Genomic DNA, 21137 nt, shown 5'->3' with positions numbered 1-21137 from the left:
GCTGAGAATCTGGCCATGAAGGCTGATTTGAGGTGCCAATGGAAACTTTCCACCAATCCATTGGGTTGTGGTGATAAGCCATTGTCTAGTGGAATTTGGTTCCCAGGGCATTGACCAAAGCTGGCCATAGACTGGAAGTAAATTGGGCTTCCCTATTGGAGATGAGATGTTCTGGGACCGAGTCATTTAGCAGGGCCCTAGCATGTCTCAGTGGATACCTCAGGTAATGGGACTGCTTTGGGCCACCTGGTCAAATGGTCTACAGTAGTGAGGAGGTATCAGGCACCCTGTGACACCGGTAATGGGCCAACAATATCCACGTGTATGTGGCTGAACCTTCGCCGTGGTGGTTCAAAAATCCGAAAGAGAGGGGCCTTAATGTGTGTCTGGTTCTTAGCATACTGACGTTGTGTGCAACTGGAAATGAGGGGGGAAGTAATGGCCTCATGATGCACACTGCAGCCTGTATGTATCGGTGGTTAAAAAAAAATTAATCATACTGGCGAATTCTTGTAGGCCCTTGACTGTATTTGGCCTAGCAAATGACTGAATGGTCTTTACCTTCTTGGGCAGTGGCCTACCCCCATCTTTATTAATCCTGTGCCCCCAAGAAGTCAATAGTCTCATGGCTGAACTGGCAATTTTCCAGGTTAATAGTTAACCCATATTCACTCAGGCGAGTGCACAAATGTCTTAAGTGATTAGCGTGCTTGGTGTAGTCATGGCTGGCAATCACAATATCATTGAGATAGATGAAAACAAATTTGAGATCCTAGCCCATTGCATCCATTAACCTCTGGAAGGTTTGAGCTGCAATTTTTAATCCGAAAAGCATCCGGAGCAACTCAAAAAGTCCAAAGTGGGTGATAATGGCAGTCTTGGGGATATCATCCGGTGGACTGGGATTTGATGATAGCCCTGGATTAAGTCAACATTTGAGAATATCCGGGCCCCCTGAAGGAAGCAGTGAAATCTTGTATGTTGGGGGCTGGATACTTGTCAGGCGTGGTGGCACCGTTAAGGTGTCAGTAGTCTCCACGTGGCCTCCACCATCCTGATGCTTTGAGCATCATGTGGAGTGGTGAGGCCCACGGGCTGTCAGACTATGGAACAATGCCAAGCTCCTCCATTTTACAGAATTACTCCCTTGCCAGGTTAAGTTTTTCAGGTGGAAGGCGGCTCGCCCTGGCGTGGAGGGGAGGTCCCTTAGTGAGGATCTGGTGCCACGCTCCATGTTTGGGTGTTGTGGAGGTGAAATGTGGTGTTGTAATGGTAGGAAACTCAGCAATAATGCGTGCAAATGCATTGTCAGCAGCAATCACAGAATGTAGGTGTGGGGCCGTGAGTCTAGTGCCACCTAGTGAAAGGGACCAGAAAGTCTTAGAGTGTACCAGCCTCCCTCCTTTAATGTCCACCTGTAAAGAGTTGGCCCCCAGGAGTGGTTGTCGAACGGGTTCCAAAGTGAATTTCCAGGTAAAATGGAAGTTGCCGAAACAAAGGGGAATGGAACAGATGCCGAAGGTGCATATGTTTGAGTTATTGGCAGACCTTAGTTCTCAGCCAATCCTTAGTTCTCGGTCACAGGCATTGGAGACAGAGGGGGGAAGAACACTGACCTCAGCCCCAGTGTTGACCAGGAACTGGCAGTCCAACAAGAGTCTCGTATATGAAGCAGGCTTTGACGTGCAGAGCACGTCGAAAGAATCAAAGGCTTGTTGATCCAAACCAAGGCTTTTATTAACTAGAAGACTGGAGCGTATCACATGTAGGTCGACCAGTCCAGAATGATCAGGTCTGGCTAGGAGCAACCCTTTAAGACCTGCCAGTAGGCGTGGCTATGCTCTCAGCCAATCACAATCATCCTATACTACAATCTATACATATACACATTGGTGATAAAATCTGTACTAGCATATTCCTGGGAACATGCAGGGGGAGTGGCATCGATGGGCCTCTGGACCCCAGCATTGATGATTAAAAACAGTATGGCTCACCAGTGGATTCAGTCGCTCGGGTGGTTGATCGGCGGACTTCCTGGCTGATCACTGTTTTCAAGGTGTTGTCACCTATTCCAGCGTACCACAGGCCTCTCTCTTTGCCACCCAATGCACGTCCGCTTGGGCAGCTACCTTTGTGAGGTAGTCGAAATCATCTTCTGCAATGAGCCACTGGATGTCTTCAGGCAGCCGCTCCAGAAAGATCTGCTGAAACAGCGGGCAAGAGGTGTGGTCGTCATTGAGAGTGAGCATGTCGCTCATGAGGGCGGAAAGGGCCCTGTCCCCAAACCATCCATATGCAACAGTCAGGCTGCACGCTGACGCATCAAGAGCCCGAAAGTGTGGGTTAGTAGTTCCCTGATGGCCATATACTTCCCTTGCTTTGGGGGCTGCTGAAGAAAGTCGGTGATCCGGGCACTGTGTCCTGGTCAAGAGTGCTTTCTACATGGTAGTAGCTCATGTCAATGGCAGACATCCAGTGAATGGCGAACTGTGCTTCGGCTTGCTGGAACCACACCTGTGGCTGCGACATCCAGAAGCTTGGCAGCTTCACAGAGACAGCGTTGATTGAAGGTTGGTCTTCCATCTCGATACCTAGCGTTGGGTCCAAAAACGCCCTTTGGACCAGTCGGGGTCACCACTGTGGCATGTCTCGAGGTTCTAGCTCGGAAATAAGACACACACAACAAGGAAAACAGTTGACACTGATTTTAATGAACTGGCTGCTCTCTTTTATATGGTCAGGCAGACTCTGGCTGCCATGTGACCAATGTGCACCTTCAGGCTCTGATTGGTTGGATTGGCCCGTTTTGCCGCAGCATTGTTGGCGGGTGTAGTTTGTGCCACCCTGAGCGCCAATTGGCCCTTTTGCGAGCCGTCGCCGGCGATTGGCTGGCAGAGCCTGTTTTGCAGCAGGCTGTGGGAACAAGCCGCTGACGCCTCACTCAATTGTCGTGTTTTAATGGCGTCTTCTGTGTCAGCCTGTGGCTCCAGGCTGCTACAATATACTATTTTTTTCATGTTTTGCGACTCTGAAACATTTGAACATTATCATTGTGGCTCTTACATTAAGCAAGTTTAGCCACCCCTGCCATAGAGCATGGAACATAATTAGGCCCCTCTAAATTTCTGTGGTTACTTTAATTGAGATGTAATAATAACTAGAATGGTCAAGAAACATCGTTTGTGGAAATGAGATTGTTTGGACATTTAAAACAGCTCTTTTTTGTTTCCATCACTTTAGAATTTCAGTTCAGTTCCAGCTACTCTGGCTGATGGCTTTGGTCTAAGGATTTACTGTAGTGAATCTTCCAATTACCATTGTCCTATGCGTCTAATACGGCATAAACTCAATCAAGCTATGCAGCAAAATAAACCTCTTTATCCAGCACCACAGCAGATTACAACAAAAGACTATGAAGAGGTAAAAATGAGAATTTAGTCTTGGTGTTGACATACAAATAAAATGCAAGTTATACTATGGCAAGTTTATTCAAAAATCAAAATTATGCATAACTATTGAAATGTTTCTTCATTTTACATCCTTTTTCACTTCATCATAATTTAATTGTAAAATATCAGAAAGATAACAAAATACTATTGCAAGAAAGTTCATCATTCATGACTAACTTCTGTATTCATATTAAAACAGAAAATGCTGGAAACTCTCAGGAGGCACACTTGGTGTAGTGGTTGGTGCAACGCCATTACAGCATTAGCAATCAGGATCAGGGTTCAAGTACTGCGCTGTAAGGAGTTTGTACATTCTTCAAGTCTGCGTGGGTTTCTTCCCTCGTTCAAAACGTACCGGGGTTGTAGGTTAATTGGGTGGCACAGGCTCGTGGGCTGAAATGGCCTGTCACTTGGCTGTATGTCTAAACTTTAAAAAAAAGTTGAGGCAGCATATGTGGAACGAGAAATAGAGTCAAAGTTTCAGATTGAAGACTCAGAAAAGTTCTGGTCAAAGGTTTCTTTCTGTCGATGGCTGATGATGTCTTTCTAGAATTTTCCGTTTATTTCAAATTTCAAACATTTGCATGGTTTTATCATCTAGATTAATATATTGAATATAGCTCTAAATCTATACTTTAAATATATATTTTTCTTTATTGATACTGCATTGTGAAGAAGTAGCATTGTATTAATTCATTCTTAAAAAGAATGCCTTTTGACTCATGAGAAAGTAGTACTGAATAGATTAATCAGATCTGTCTAAAGCCTGAGCTTGAAAGACTGAACCATATTTTGGAACAGGCTTCATTTAACTACTGCTGATAGGTCATGCCATAATATGGACAAATTAATGTGGAAAGACAAGAAGATAGTCAGCCAGGGAGGAGTATGTGTTTAGCAGGAATAGAGTGAGGGTGGGAGGGAAAGCTTTGGGGAGTTGATCATGGACCAATAGTAGTCTGTGCTATCTTTATGATGTCCTATTCTGATCCCCTAAAATGTTACATTGCGCAATCCATAATATAAATTTAACGGGCCTGTCTAGGGTGGCCAAATTTTAATTCGTGAACATATCTTCCATAGTCATTTACATATGCATCCCATGTTTGACTGGTGATAAAGCCTAGGTTTGTGTGGATAAATGTAGGAGCAAAAACAATTGAAAATAACCATGGGCAATGATGCAATACAATATTTTTAAAAAGAGCAATCAAGACCTTTTACTTGAGCATCTCATGCAAAATTCATTGGTTGGTTGTTTTGTATGTTCTGCTTTGTTTTAAAAGGCACAAAATCTACAGTTATAACAGTTAAATGCTGCATTATTACTGAGAATTAATCTCCAGTTCAAAAACTGTAAAATGGGATGAGGTATTTTGAACTGTTAACAAAAAATATTGATAAATAAATAACTTGGGAGTTTATAAGCGGAGTATTCTTATCTTTTAATGTGAAACTGAGCTACAGTACAATCAATGAGGCTTATTTTTGGTGAGATTTGTTACAAGCCTAAGAATACTAGTGCTGATTTGTGCATATTTTCTATGTAAAATAGATTTTCAAATAACTAATTCTTAGTAGGACTATAATGGGTTGCTACGGTTATAGCTTGAGGTTATAGAAAGATGGGTGTAAAGGGTGGGGCCAGTACTGCGCACACTGCACTCCACCTAAAAGCTCCTTTGCGCAGGCCCGAGGACATGTCCACGTCCTCCCCCTCAAAAGATGCTCACAAACTCAAGCTAGCATGCTGGAACATCAGAACCATGCTAGACAACCTGAACATCGGTCTGCCCTCATCGCACATGAACTCCTCAGACTTGACATCGACATAGCCGCTCTCAGTGAAGTCCGGCTTGCAGATGTAGGCAGCCTCCAAGAACGCGGCGCGGGCTACACACTCTACTGGTCTGGCAAGCCTATGGATGAACAACGCCTATCTGGTGTAGGCTTCATGGTCAAGAACTCCATTGCCTCCAAACTCGAAAACCTCCTGACAGGCCACTCGGACCGGATCATGTCCATGCGACTCCCCCTTCAAAACAAGCATCACATCACCCTCATCAGTGTCTATGCTCCAACCCTCCAGGCGGAACAAGCAGAAAAGGACAAGTTCTACACTGATCTGCGCAACCTCATTCAACACACCCCTACAGCCGACAAGGTTGTCATCCTTGGCGACTTCAACGCTCGCGTCGGCAAAGACTCAGAAACCTGGCCAGGAATCCTGGTCAAGCATGGTGTCGGCAAGTGCAGTGACAACGGGCGCCTCCTGTTGGAGCTCTGCGCAGAACAGCTTGTCATTACAAACACCCTTTTTCAGCAGAGGGACACCTGAAGACTACCTGGATGCATCCCCGATCCAAACACTGGCACCTCCTTGACTACGTCCTGGTGCGAGAAAGAGACAAACGAGATGTGCTCCACACCAGGGTCATGCCCAGCGCGGAATGCCACACTGACCACCGGCTGGTTCGCTGCAAGCTCAACCTTCACTTCAAGCCAAAGTCCAGGAACAGTAAAGCCCCCAGAAAGAGGTTCAATGTTGGAAACCTGCAGTCAGACGAAGTGAGAGGAAACTTCCAGGCAAACCTCAAAGCAAAGCTCGAGGATGCAATCCGCCTCACGGACTCGTCCCTGAAACCCTCTGGGATCAGCTGAAGGCTACCATACTGCAATCCACTGAAGAGGTACTGGGCTCTCCTCCAGGAAAAACAAGGACTGGTTCGACGAAAACAACCAGGAAATCCAGGAGCTGTGGCAAAGAAGCGAGCTGCCCACCAGGCTCACCTTACAAAGCCGTCCTGGCCTGAGAAGAAACAAGCCTTCTGTCGCGCATGCAGCCATCTTCAGCGCAAACTCCGGGAGATCCAAAATGAGTGGTGGACTAGCCTCGCCAAACGAACCCAGCTCAGCGTGGACATTGGCGACTTCAGGGGTTTTTACGAGGCTCTAAAGGCTGTGTACGGCCCCTCACCCCAAATCCAAAGCCCGCTGCGCAGCTCAAACGGCAAAGTCCTCCTCAGTGACAAGATCTCCATCTTCAACCGATGGTCAGAACACTTCGTGATGCCATCATCATCACCCTGTACAAAAACAAAAGCAAGAAATCAGACTGCTCAAACTACAGGGGAATCACGCTGCTCTCCATTGCAGGCAAAATCTTCGCTAGGATTCTCCTAAATAGAATAATACCTAGTGTCGCCGAGAATGTTCTCCCAGAATCACAGTGCGGCTTTCGCGCAAACAGAGGAACTACTGACATGGTCTTTGCCCTCAGACAGCTCCAAGAAAAGTGCAGAGAACAAAATAAAGGACTCTACATCACCTTTGTTGACCTCACCAAAGCCTTCGACACCGTGAGCATAAAAGGGCTTTGGCAAATACAAGAGTGCCTCGGATGCCCCCCAAAGTTCCTCAACATGGTTATCCAACTGCACGAAAAGCAACAAGCTCAGGTCAGATACAGCAATGAGCTCTCTGAACCCTTCTCCATTAACAATGGCGTGAAGCAAGGCTGCGTTCTCGCACCAAACCTTTTTTCAATCTTCTTCAGCATGATGCTGAAAAAAGCCATGAAAGACCTCAACATCCGTACCTCATGGATGGCAGTCTCTTCAATCTGACACCCAGACACAAGAGCAACTTGTCCGTGAACTACTCTTTGCAGACGATGCCGCTTTAGTTGCCCATTCAGAGCCAGCTCTTCAGCGCTTGACGTCCTGTTTTGCGGAAACTGCCAAAATGTTTGGCCTGGAAGTCAGCCTGAAGAAAACTGAGGTCCTCCATCAGCCAGCTCCCCACCATAACTACCAGCCCCCCCACATCTCCATCGGGCACACAAAACTCAAAACGGTCAACCAGTTTACCTATCTCGGCTGCACCATTTCATCGGATGCAAGGATTGACAATGAGATAGACAACAGACTCGCCAAGGCAAATAGCGCCTTTGGAAGACTACACAAAAGAGTCTGGAAAAACAACCAACTGAAAAACCTCACAAAGATTAGCGTATACAGTGCCGTTGTCATACCCACACTCCTGTTCAACTCTGAATCATGGGTCCTCTACCGACATCACCTACGGCTCCTAGAACGCTTCCACCAGCGTTGTCTCCACTCCATCCTCAACATTCATTGGAGCGACTTCATCTCTAACATCGAAGTACTCGAGATGGCAGAGGCCGACAGCATCAAATCCACGCTGCTGAAGCTCCAACTGCGCTGGGTAGGTCACGTCTCCAGAATGGAGGACCGTCGCCTTCCCAAGATCGTGTTATATGGTGTGCTCTCCACTGGCCACCGTGACAGAGGTGCACCAAAGAGGTACAAGGACTGCCTAAAGAAATTTCTTGGTGCCTGCCACATTGACCACCGCCAGTGGGCTGATATCGCCTCAAACCATGCATCTTGGCGCCTCACAGTTCGGCGGGCAGCAACCTCCTTTGAAGAAGACCGCAGAGCCCACCTTACTGACAAAAGACAAAGGAGGAAAAACCCAACACCCAACTCCAACCCACCAATTTTCCTCTGCAACCGCTGCAACCGTGTATGCGTGTCCCGCAATGGACTTGTCAGCCACAAACGAGCCTGCAGCTGACGTGGACATTTACCCCTCCATAAATCTTCGTCTGCGAAGCCAAGCCAAAGAGAGAGAAGATAGAAAGAAGACTCTCACACGAAGGGAGTGTAGTCGACACTGAGTTTATTGGAATGCAGTTCTGCCTTTTATAGGCATCCGGCTGCATCACCACCGGGGTGTGGCTTGACTGGAGCTAGCTGCTGATTGGCTGTCTTGGATCCACAGGCCCAGATTGGACCCCCTGCGTTATTTGTTGATTTGGCCTCTATTACTGCGGCCTGTGGGAATGTGTTTCCCATCTCGCATGCCGCTTGCTCGATTGCTTAGTTGGTCGACTGTTTCCTGTGTCGCTACAGGACAATATCTGTTCATTTCTACAAACAACATTTTTGTTTCTTTTTTTTTAATTGTCTTTAATTTTAATTTATTGCATCTATCCACTTGCAATTCTGAAAAAAAACCAATAAAATCAATGCAATTGAAAGCCACATTTTATTTTCTCCCAGGGCAATGAGGCAACACAGAAATTAATTTATATTATCATTAGCTCTATTGCACTTTTCTAAATTAACACAATGACTTAATTTACTTAACATCTATCTGGGAACTAATTGAAATTCATTCTTCTTTGATCACTCGGTGAATGATTGTGACGTCTAATTTCAAATTTATTTGTACAGCTGCTGGCATTTGCCAGAAACCAGGAAGCTGCACTAACTATCAAAGCAGAGAGGCTTATACAGGGGTATTACACTGCAAGTAGAAGACTTCGAACTGATTCTGTTCATGGATCTAAAATTTCTCCACTTGCACTGAAGACTTTGTATGTATTTTACTTTAACAAAAGTTATCAGCTATCTCATTATCTTTTATGCATGGGGAACATGTAGAATAAATTTGGAACATTAAGGCAAATTTATAGTGCGGGTATGTCCAATATAAACAAAAAGATTGATTTATACAGTTAATAGCCCTTTCTAATACCACAAAGGGCTGTGCAGCCAATATAGTACTTTAACTCAATGTGATAAAATAGGCACACAACAGCCAACAAGGCAAATTTCCATATATTGAAATGTGGTCATTCAAAGGCAGAGTTTGCTAAATGCAAGAAATACAAACCAATAGACTTTGTAATAACTAAATGTTTTTATTTACATTAAAAGAAAAATTATAATGAATTGATAAAAATAGTTTTTCCTTTTAAAAGCTTGATTGAACTGTACTTCATTTAGCTCTAATGCCCAATCTACTAATTACAGCAAAACCTCGATAATTCAGTACCCTCCAGACTTTGAAGCAAATTGTCTGGCCTAGTATATGTTATTCCAATTAATCACCCATTGTGGATTTATTTTACTCCATGTTCAGAATCCCAGCTGCAACCATACATCTGACCCACCATCCAGTACCCTAGCTGGAGGTATTCATGCTCCAAAGTCCCTGTCTCACAGTACAGGCTAATGGTTGATCCAGATACCAAAACATCAGGATATTCAAACAATCATAGCCCATTATTGGATTTGTGCTCTGTTTAACATTTCACATCGCTTCTTTGGTGAGAGACTTCTAATCTTTCACTCCAATAATCAACAATCATCACATCCTAATTCTGGAAATGCTGTTATCCAATGGTGAAAACTAGATCCTTGAGATTGTAAAACACATTTTAGAAGTGAAGAGATTAAGTGTTGATGTCATAAAATGTTTAAAATAGCTGTGACTCCTGGTGTCAGCTAAGGCCACAAACTTATTGGGAATGTTGTTGCATTTGAGATTAAAATAATTGAATATCGACAGTGGCGGTACTTTATTCAGCAGGCCATCTAGATCTGAACGACATGCTGACAATTTGCCAACTGACGACTTCTGATAAACACAAATAAAAAAAATTCAAAGTTCCAGAATAAAAAAATTCCATGCACACACCAACACACAACCTGTCACAGCAGATGAGCCAACCAGATTGCAAAATATACATAAAACAAATTTAAGTTAGCAACATTCAGTTTAAGTAAACTAAAGCTAATTGTGTATTATTGTAGTTTATTGTTTAATTAGAAAATATATTAATGCTGGTTGTTCATTCTGAATTTTTAAAAAACAAGTAGGAATTATGAATGTACAGAAATTTTCATCAAAAGGAACTAGATAATTTGTTTGAAATTTCTAATTCTTTTTCAAACTGCCAGAATGTCTTTATCAGAAGCACATGCCAAACTTAGCCTGAGACACAAAATACTGGAACAAGATGCCGTCATTGCAATTTTACTTTATGAGATTTCCATCACTGCAAGACATGGTAAGGATAATAATCGGAATTTATCATCATGAACTTGTCATGAAATTTGTTTCTTTGTAGCAGCATTACAGGTGCAAAAATTGCTACAAATTACAATTTTTAAATAAATAAATCAGTGCAAAATAAGAGAAAATCTGAGGTAGTGTCTGTGGTTCATTGTCCATTCAGAAATCTGATGGCAGAGCTGAAAAAGCTATTTTTGTACTGTTGGGAGTTTGTCTTCAGGCTCCTGTACCTCCTTCCTAATGGTAGCAATGAGAAGAAGGCATGGCCTGGTTAATTAGGATCCTTGATGACAGAGCTGCTTTCTTGAGACACTGCCTCTTGTAGCTGTCCTTAATGGAGTGTAGACTAATGGCCAGGATGGTGCGGGATGAGTTCGTAACTCTCTGTATCCTCTTACTGTCCTGTGCATTGGCACCTCCATACCAGACAATGATAGAACCAGTTGGAAAGCTCTCCATGGTACACCTATAGAAATTTGGTGACATACCAAATCTCCTCAAACTCCTAATGAAGTAGAGCTGCCGATGAGCATCGGCATGGAGGCCCCATGATAGAACGTCCTTGAACTGAAATGTCAATTCTAGATTGTAATCGAGTTCAAGTATAACGTCATCTGATTGTACATATACAACCCGACGAAACAGCATCTCTCTGAACCATAAACCACATAGACAGACACACGGCACATCCTACCCACAAACAACATATATACATAGCTATCCAAAATAAATCTATATGAAAATAATTTACAGGTTCCTAGAATTGTTTCACAGTCTCACTGCCTGCAGGAAAAAAAAATGGTTTCCCAGCCTGGCCATCCTAGCATTTAATGCTCCTGTAACTCTTCCTTGAAGGTTGTGTCTCAGAATACTGCAGACTGCAAGGTAAAGTGCTCAATTTTTCTGAGCTCCCTTTAAACAAGGCTCCCTGTAGATGTTGTTGATAGAGGTATGGGAGACCTTAGTGATCTTCTCAGTAGTTTTAAATCACCCTCCATACTGACTTCTGATTTAACACTTACACACCACACTATGATGTAGCCAGCCTGGACACTCTCCAATGTGCTCTTAGCCTCCTCAACCTCCATAAGAAGTGTAAGCCTTCCTGAGTAATGTTGTGGGTTCAGGATAGGTTATCCTTTAAATGGATCCCAAGAAATTTGTGCTCCTCACAGTCTCCACAACAGTCATTGATATATAGTGGGAGTGGTCCTTCATCCTGAAGTCCACAATCATCTCCTTTGTCTTCTCCACATTGAGACTCAGATGTTCTCTTGCACCACTGTACAAGCCTATCAACCTCCTCTCTGTAAGCCAACTCATCATTGCTGCCAATGAGGCCAACTTCAATTGTATCATCTTCAGGTCTGATGGTTCTGTTGGAGCTGAACCTGGCAGTACATTCGCGGGTTAGCAGCGTGAACAGTAACAGGCTGAGCATGCAGCCCTGAAGGGCGCTAGTGCTCAGAGCAATCTTAAAATAATGTAATTTACAAGTTTGAATAATGACCAGTGTTTACTGAAATAAGGACATAATTCATTAGAATATATTGACATTTATATTTTTGTAGGTGCTTCAGTTCTCTGTGTGGCTCCCAATGCAGTGTTTCCATTAGATCAATGCGATGAGTACAGTTTAAATCAACGGGATATATATTTGGCACAATTCTATCACCAACTGTTACAGTTTTGCTCAACATATGCCCCAGGGATATCTGTGCATTATACTGAAGAATGACTTGAAACAAAATTTTAAATCTGCATTGTACTAGGAATCCACTAACTAGTAGTATTTTGTAGTCTGACATTTTATGGAATTATTTTACGAATGCCTGCACAAAATACTTTGCTAACAAAGGTCTTATCAGAAAAAGTAATAACAATATTTATTAAACCATATTGTATGACATAGCATTATAAAATATGGTGCATTATTTATTATATTTACTGTTCAATATCTGAGATTAATCTGGAGAAAAATAATAATATCTAATGTTGAATATTGAATGTAATAATCCAATTACATTTTGACAAAATTAAAAATTAGACACTCTAATGGGATACAGATAAATTATTGGGTGTTAATCTTCACATTTGCCTATAAATGTTGTCCTCTTGTTTATTCATTTTAACTTAAATTTGTTCTGAGAAAATTATTTTGTAGAATATTTTAAAATACAAATAAATAAACTGCACAAACAAACATGAAATACTAATCTTGCAGTCTTGTGAAGTTGTAAACTGTGTTCTACTCGACCCATCTCCTTGGTTTCAGCAACATTAATCATTCCTACAGATGATGTGACCTTGCAGTCCCCTGCTTCTATACTCTATTGAAGGACTGGGAAGTTAACAAAGAATTTCCCCGTTTCTAGCATTTTGCTGCTTGAGTTTCCACGAAGCTGTTTCCAAATGACAGCTTTGCTAGAATGAATTTATGCCATGTTTTGTTTAGCAGTTAAAGTCATCAGATGGAGTTGAAAAACTTACTGCTTCAAAATCACTATTGTTGCTGAAAGACCATCACCAAGCTTCCAAAACACCTTTAGTTTCTGATAGTGATTTTTCACTATAGGAACCAGGACGATAGGACTCTAATGAGTAATACCTCCATGTTTAACCTTGACTCAGTTTCATGAGTCTGTGAATAGTCTTGCCTTTCATTTTCTGCCACCCCCACCACCAACATCCCCTATTAACCTACTGAAAATAGAAGTGCTTCAACTTATTCCCACCTCTCTCATGCACATTCTGTTACTTAAAATGTGTTTCTAATGTTTATACCCAATTAGTAATTAAGGCCAGAGCCTGTGCTGAGTTTTCCTATCAGCACAATAAAGAGGCCAGTGAGGCCAAATATTATTTTAAATCCAATTCATATTAATAGGTTTGAACTTCAGACCTCAAGTTTATTAGGTTTTCTAATCCTTTCATAGATGAGAGTCACTGGCAAGTCCATTAATTCATTGCCCATCCAAATTGCTCTGGAGCAGTGCAGTTTGCAGAGCATTTAAAATGCCCTTAGCCATGGGTGAGGTGTCAGAGGATTGGAGGATAGTTCATGTTGTTCAGTTGTTTAAAAAGGCTCCAAAAGTAAATCAGCAAATTACAGGCTGGTGAGCCTGACGTCAATAGTAGGTAACTTATTGAAGGGGGTTCTGAGATTGGATATGCAAGTATTTGGACAGCCAAAAGCTGATTAAAGATAGTCAGCATGGCTTTGTGCGCAGTAGGTTGTGTTCAACAAATCTTGGGTTTTTTTAAAAACCAAGAATGTAGATGAAAGAAAGGCTGTGGATGTTGTCTATGTGGACTTTAGTAAGGCCTTTGACAAGGTCCCACATGGGAGGTTGGTTCAGAAACTAGGTATCCATGGAGTAGTTGTAAACTGAATTGAAGACTGGCTGAATGGGAGAAGAAAGAGTGGTAGTGTCTGATTGCTTCTCAGACTGGAGGCCTGTGATTATTGGTGGGCCTCAGAGATCAGTGCTGGGACCATTGTTGTCTATATCAATGATCTGGATGATACTGTGGTGAATAGGATCAGCAAGTTTACTGATGACACTAAAATTGAAGGCATTGTGGACAGCGAGGAAGGCTTTTAAAGCTTGCAGAGGGATCTGGACCAACTAGAAAAATGGGACAGAAAATGGCTGATCAAATTTAATGCAGACAGGAGTGAGGAGATGCATTTTGGAAGGACAAACCAAGGTAGGTCATAGACAGTTAATGATAGGGCACTGAGGGGTGTTGCGGAACAAAGGGATGTGGGAATACAGATACATTATTCCTTGAAAGTGGCATCACAGGTGGGCAAGGTTGTAAAGAAAGCTTTTGGCACCTTGGCCGTTATAAATCAAAGTATTGAGTACAGGAGTTGGAATGTTATGGTGAGGTTTTATAAGACATTGGTGAGGCCATATTTGGAGTATTATGTGCAGTTCTGGTCGCCAAACTACAGGAAGGATAGCAGTAAGATTGAAAGAGTGCAGAGAAGATTTAGAAGGATGTTGCCATCAGATCTTCAGAAGTTGAGTTACAGGGAAAGGTTAAACAGGTTAAACTTTATTCTTTGGAGCATAGAAGAATAAGGGGAGATTTGATAGAGGTTTACAAAATTATGAAAAATATAGACAGAGTAACTGCGAGTAGGCTCTTTCTACAGAGTAGGCGAGATAAATACAAGAGGTATTTTAGAGTGAAAGGAGAAACATTAGAGGGAACTTCTTCACTCAGAGTAGTGGGAATGTGGAACAATCTGCCATCTGACGTGGTAAATGCAGGCTCACTCTTGAGTTTTAAGAATAAATTGGATAGATACATGGATGGGAGAGGTATGGAATGGGTGCAGGTCAATGGGACCAGAGGATGATGTTTCAGCACAACCTAGAAGGACCAAGTGGTCTGTTTTCTGTGCTGTAGTTTTCCATATGATCTTTTGCTTGCTTTTTTGTTTTCAGTTATCATATTTGTTTAATTTGAGGCAAAAAAAATATCTACTGGAATTGAAGTCAGTGTGAGTTGTGCATTCAATCAAAAGGTTTGTCATAATGTGGTGCAAAAATGTTAGAAAATATTGATAATTCCAAAATTAACCTATCAAATATATACATTTCTGGGATAGGTAAAGAGGTACATCTTGTTGGCTATTGTAATATTTTTCATAAAATTTCATCACTTTTTCAGACTAATAGGAAACGACTCTCTACTTATATGTGGCCAGAACAGCTTCTGAAAGTCATCAAATGAGGGACAAAACCACACACATAATTTCACTGTCCAGTTCCCCTCAAAAGGATGGCTTAGATTTTGCCAATCTCATGTTCATATTCAGATCTCATTTAATGATCCTTAGCATAGAGTGGATCTTGTTGTATGCTTCTCCAAACAGCTTTGGATTAAGTTTCACATCCCTTCAAAACACATTTAGCCAAGAATTTTTTTAAAACTTTACAACCAACTATTTGGAAAATATACCCCAAGAGTTATGTTCTCTGAAACCTGCACTCCCTTCAGAGCTCAATGTACTTTTTTTTTCTTTCAGCTGTCATCAATAGGTTGTTCTTGTATCAACTAAGTAACACCAATAACTTTCAGAAACAGGATTTTAAATGTTTCTCTCTATAAATATCCCTCTGCAGGATATGTTCCCTTTTTTGATTGCACTCCAGAACTTAGACCTGAAACTGCCCAATATTGCCCACAATTTGATGTCTAGCTAGGCACAGTACCTTTCCTATCTCATCAGAATAAGTACAAGGCCAAAGGAATGCTGAACTCCGTTTAATTTCCTTGCAAGTTTTAAGTTTTAGTTTCAAATCAGTTCATCACCATAAATGCATATCAGACACAGTAACCAACACATCAACAGAAATTTTAAAAACCCTACAATACACTGGAATAATTACAGTAGATGAAAATGTGGAGACTGCAAACGCCTCCTCTTCCTTCCTAAAATAAAACACAACTGTCAAGAAGTTTGATAAATATCTGCTCAAAGATCTTCATGAAGAGACTTTAAAGATCAAAGCTTATTCTAGTTGCCCAGGTCAGAGTAACAATTCTTATAAAGAACACAAATAATTTGCATGCAAATGCAAAAATTCCAGAAAAATTATTGAACTAAGAATACTTACTTTAACACTTGCAGAAATGAAAGGTAACAGAGAGGAAAATAATTTGAAAACACTGAAACCTGTATTAATAATGGCAGCAGCTGTGGTATAGCTACAGTATATTCAAACAGAAATATTCATAAAAAAGGAATTAGAATTTCATTTTTTGCTAAGATGACAATTTGAGTAATTGGGCATTACACTAATTGATCCTCTTTCTTAAGTTTATATCTAAAAGCTGTCAACTGAACATGATTGATGATTGACTGATGCACATTCACCATGCAATAAAATGTTCTCAAAGTATGTTAAAGATCAATATAGCACAGGGGTACAAGGCACTTTCAGTGTAATATAATTAAAAGCCTGGACAGCTGCATTTATTGATAGATATGCACTGGGGGTTTAAATGCAAAATAATTTAGGTCCATATGCTACATACAGAAATAAGCAAATATAGCCTGCAGTAATTTTATTTCTAACCATTAATTTGATACTTGCAGTTATTTCTTCAACATTATGAGCCACACATGCAACAGTAAAATTTAAATATTGATCTTAATATAAAATTATATACACAAACAAATTCATTTTGTCGTATTTCGTTACAACTCCAGATTAAAACGAAAAAAAAAAAAAAAAAAGCACTTGTAGCGGTGTCAGTACATGTAATTGAGAAATTAAGAAAATCACAATTTGTTCTTGCTACAATACCACTGGAGCCTGCTAAGAATCCCAGTTTCTGTACTCAACATAATATGCAGAGACATTTTTTTAAACACTTAATCCATTGTAAGAGACTGTATTGTTGCTATTGCTACAAATTCCAACGTCTGGGGTTGACACTTTCTTCAAAATGTCTCCCTACCCAAGAGGTTTACAGTTCACTGGCTTTTATTTCAAAGTGGTTGGAGTATAAAATTAGGCAAATTTAGCTCTCCTTACAGCAAAGGTTCACTCGATTGGGGACTGGCATTAATCAGGATGTTGATTTCTGAGGGTAGATTTGAGTAAACTAGAAAGAAATGGTGATCTGATTGAGATGCACAATATTTTGAGGATTCCCAGTACATTAGATCCACAAAGATGTTTCTCCTGGTGGAAAATAACTAGATAGGAATCAATCTCATCTTAAAAGATCAACCATTTAAGATGGATTCCTTGAGGAAATTTTCCAGAGATTTCAATGGAATACTCATCCCAGAGGGCTATGCAATATGAGTCATTAACGTTTATTTAATGCTGTGGTAAAAAAAAATTGGACCATAATGGAGATCAGTCAATAGGACTGCTAAGGACCAGAGATTGGGCATGAAAGGGAATCACGGTCAAAGATCTTACTTAATCACAGAGCTGGCTTAAAGTGGATGGGTCCTCTTCATTCTTAGATTTAACAAACAAAAATGCTTGCACTTTCTTTCTGGCTGTTAGCAGTATACAAGTTCAAGGTATAGGATCTGCTGTTGCTCAGTGCCAATTTTTAAAAATTACTTTAAAGATTTTGAAACCACGCAACTAGTACTTGATGGGATAAATAGGAAGAGCCAACTTTCTTTCAAAGTTTAACAATTAGAGAGCATACATTTAAAGTAATTAGCAGAATCTTTTGTTTGTTCACATGGGTGGGAAGGCCTGAAATCCATTTGTATGATGCAAACCCTTCATCGTCTGCAATCAAAAGATATCTATCGGGGCCCTCAAAACATGGCAACCTTTATTCTTTTGCATTGATGAATTTAGCATTTGTATATTTTTTAAAAATCAAGAATTTGGGCCAATATTTCACAAAACACAATGTTTTGCAGAAATAAAAAAAATCACTCAATAGGAATTGAATGAAATGTTCTGATTAAATTATGATTCAATGATGAATTTATGTTGCATATCACATCAGTTGAGTTAAATGTGTGGGTGATGTAAATAAGGAACTGGAATAAAAGTTGGCTACAAATTTATTTTTAATTACAAGTGTTAAAAAGCAGTGCTTTTTTTTTAAAATTAAATGAGCTATTTCCTGTTGAGACCATGAAAACGAACATTCAAAAGTGCTTATTTATGTATGCAAGCTATTCCGTTTCATGCATCCGAAATTTTATGTTTGTGGTTGCTCAGTATCTATTTTAGTGTGTACAGAGCCGTTGTCATACCCACTCCTGTTCGGCTCCGAATCATGGGTCCTCTACCGGCGTCACCTACGGCTCCTAGAACGCTTCCATCAGCACTGTCTCCACTCCATCCTCAACATTCATTGGAATGACTTCATCACCAACATCGAAGTACTCGAGCTGGCAGAGTCCGCAAGCATCGAATCCATGCTGCTGAAGACCCAACTGTGCATTCCCAAGATCGTGTTCTATGGCGAGCTCTCCACTGGCCACCGAGACAGAGGTGCACCAAAGAAGAGGTATAAGGACTGCTTAAAGAAATCTCTTGGTGCCTGCCACATTGACCACCGCCAGTGGGCTGATATCGCCTCCAACCGTGCATCTTGGCGCCTCACAGTTCGGCGGGCAGCAACCTCCTTTGAAGACCGCAGAGCACACCTCACTGACAAAAGACAAAGGAGGAAAAACCCAACACCCAACCCCAACCAACCAATTTTCCCTTGCAACCGTGCCTGCCTGTCCCACATTGGACTTGTCAGTCACCAACGAGCCTGCAGCAGACGTGGACATACCCCTCCATAAATCTTCGTCCGCGAAGCCAAGCCAAAGAAAGGAAATAAACGTTAATGACTCACATTGCATAGCTCTCTGGGATGAGAATTCCATTGAAATCTCTGATAAATTTCCTCAAGGAATCCATCTTAAATGGTTGATCTTTTAAGTCTTTTTTTAATTTACAGAACACAAATGTTGTTTAAATGGTGAATCCTGATGATCGTGTGATCTAAGAGATGTGCTGGGGCTGGAAGAAATTATTAGTGACACCAGCTTTAGGTCAGCACTGCAACATCGGGCTAATTTCCATGCACCTCACCATATTGTCAAAATTACAACCTTTATTCTTTCACAAGTAAAACTGTCCAAAATTGAAACCAGAATATATGGAAGTTGATTATTAATAATTTCAACAATAAGATAGTCAACATGGATTTGTTAATGGAAGATTATGCCTGATTAATTATTGAATTTTCTGAGAAGGTAACAAGGATCAATAAAAGCTGTGGGCTTGATGTAAACTATGTCAGTTTTAGAAAAGGTCATGAGTAGATATAGAAATGTTGTTTCCCAAGCGATCGAGTTTAGGACAAGAAGGCACAACTTCAGGTTTGAAGGGTGAACACAGAGCAGAGATGCAGAAATTTTTTTGAGAGCCAGAGGGCAGTGAATCTGTGGCCACAGGTGATTGTGGAGGGCAAGTTATTGGGTATATTTAAGACAGATTGATAGGTTCTTGATTAGCCATGGCATCAAAGGATGTGGGAGGCCAGACATCAGGGCTGAAGGATAAATTACAGGGCACTCAATTTATGATCATAAAACTAAAAGACTAAGGGAGAACATAAAACTGGATCCAATATTTCAGATTTCAGGCATCACATACAACAGCTTCTTTTTCCTGCAGGTATAGCAGAATTAACATTAATTAGTCATGCAAAAACTGTAGTGTATTCATGTAAACAAAAAGTACTATAAACAGATAACAAATGTAAACAAACTGACTGTGCAATACAGAGAGAATATATTTTTAAAAAATCAATAAAGTGCACAAGGGTCCTTTGTGTTTATTGTTGAGTCTGATGGTGAAGAGTACCAACTGTTCCTGAACCTAGTGGTGTGATTTTTGTGGCACCCATACCTATATTCCACAGTAGCATTAAGCAAAGGGTAAAGACTGCCAAATGTTTTAGTGAATGGAAGGCTCATGGAATGGCAAAATATTCAGAAAATGTCTTTTGCTTTTGTCTTAAGTGCAACAATATGATGAATAGTTTGCAATGATGCAACTGCATCACTGATATTGAATTATGAATGGTATAGTTGTAGTATAACCTTGATAGGACAAAAAAAATTCAAGCAGAATTCTATCTGGAGAAAATGCAATTTAGAGCTGCAAAAAGCCAAGGGTGTGCACAACAAGCTATTCAAAGGTGTGGAGGAAGAAACTGTATCAGGGGTGGCTAAACCGTGGCTCACGATCCCACATGTAGCTCTTTGACCTTTAATATGCGGCTCATGGAAAATTCGAATATTCTAGAAATTTCGACCCCCCCCCCCCTCGCCAGCCTGACTCACGCTGCCGGTCTCTTGCCCACCCGACTAATTTTGTACGGTGAAAATCTAATTAAAATATCTCTAATTTTTTGGTTTACATTTTTTTTTTACATATTTGTGTTTGTGATTACTGTAACTAATACAAATTAAGTTTAAAAACTGCATGCATGAATAAGTATTATTGCATTTAATATGCAGTTCTTAAAATTTATATATGTGTATGTAACAATAAAAATGTATGTGTGAATTTTGTTCATGTCCTGTGGCTCTCAAGCATCTGAGCTTTATCGTTTGTGGCTCTTACATTAAGCAAGTTTGGCCACCCCTGGTCTTTTTATAGATCCTTAAAGGAGCTGCACATGCCAAAATGGGATAAAGAATATTTTCCTTTATTAGTCAAGATTAGAACAAAAGAACAGGATATTTATGCTACTTTAAGAATTGCATTCAGTCCTCATCACCACGTTATAGAAAAAACAGGATGCAAATGAGATTGGTGAAAATATTGCTGATTCTAGAAGTTTTGAGGAAGGATTTCAACACGACTGAAGAAAGACAATTTGAACATATAAAATTATGGCAAATCTAGACATAGGAAATAGGATGGATATTTAAAAAACCAGATCATTGAGGAAAGGATCAGAAGTTTAGGGAAATGTTAAGACGAGAAATGAGGCAAGAATCTATCACATTTTAAAAGTTTGAGTCACTTTTGGAAGTTACAGATCTACTGTCAAATAGAGGATTAGACTAGATAGTCTAAATGCCCTTGTATGCATTTTTTAAAATTATTTAAAACAATTGTAATTTCAGAGATCATTCCTAAAAATAATCATTTTTCCCCAGAAGTAGCTTCATTTTTTAAAAAGAACCAATTTTTTTCCCCTCACAGTAAAATTCCCTCTTTAAGATGAATCTTACTTTCTTTGAATTGTCCTAAAACACACTTAACTGAAAATTAGTAATGT

The 21137-nt window shown here is 40.6% G+C and overlaps 1 protein-coding gene across 1 annotated transcript in view; it reads left to right on the top strand.

Annotated features, from left to right (window-relative positions):
* mcmdc2 (minichromosome maintenance domain containing 2) overlaps positions 1–12220 on the top strand; it is a 71941-nt gene extending 59721 nt beyond the window's left edge. The window contains exons 11-14 of the mRNA XM_069921338.1: positions 3241–3420; positions 8711–8853; positions 10223–10332; positions 11909–12220. Coding sequence (XP_069777439.1) covers positions 3241–3420; positions 8711–8853; positions 10223–10332; positions 11909–12075 — 600 coding nt within the window. The 3' untranslated portion in view covers positions 12076–12220. The remainder of the gene's footprint in view (positions 1–3240; positions 3421–8710; positions 8854–10222; positions 10333–11908) is intronic.
* Positions 12221–21137: the final 8917 nt, after the last annotated feature.

The sequence above is a fragment of the Narcine bancroftii genome, chromosome 2 (assembly GCF_036971445.1).
Source record: "Narcine bancroftii isolate sNarBan1 chromosome 2, sNarBan1.hap1, whole genome shotgun sequence".
In the NCBI taxonomy this organism is placed as follows: Eukaryota; Metazoa; Chordata; class Chondrichthyes; order Torpediniformes; family Narcinidae; genus Narcine; species Narcine bancroftii.
The sequence above is the reverse complement of the archived record's forward strand: the minus strand, read 5'-3'. Positions and strand labels throughout refer to the sequence as shown.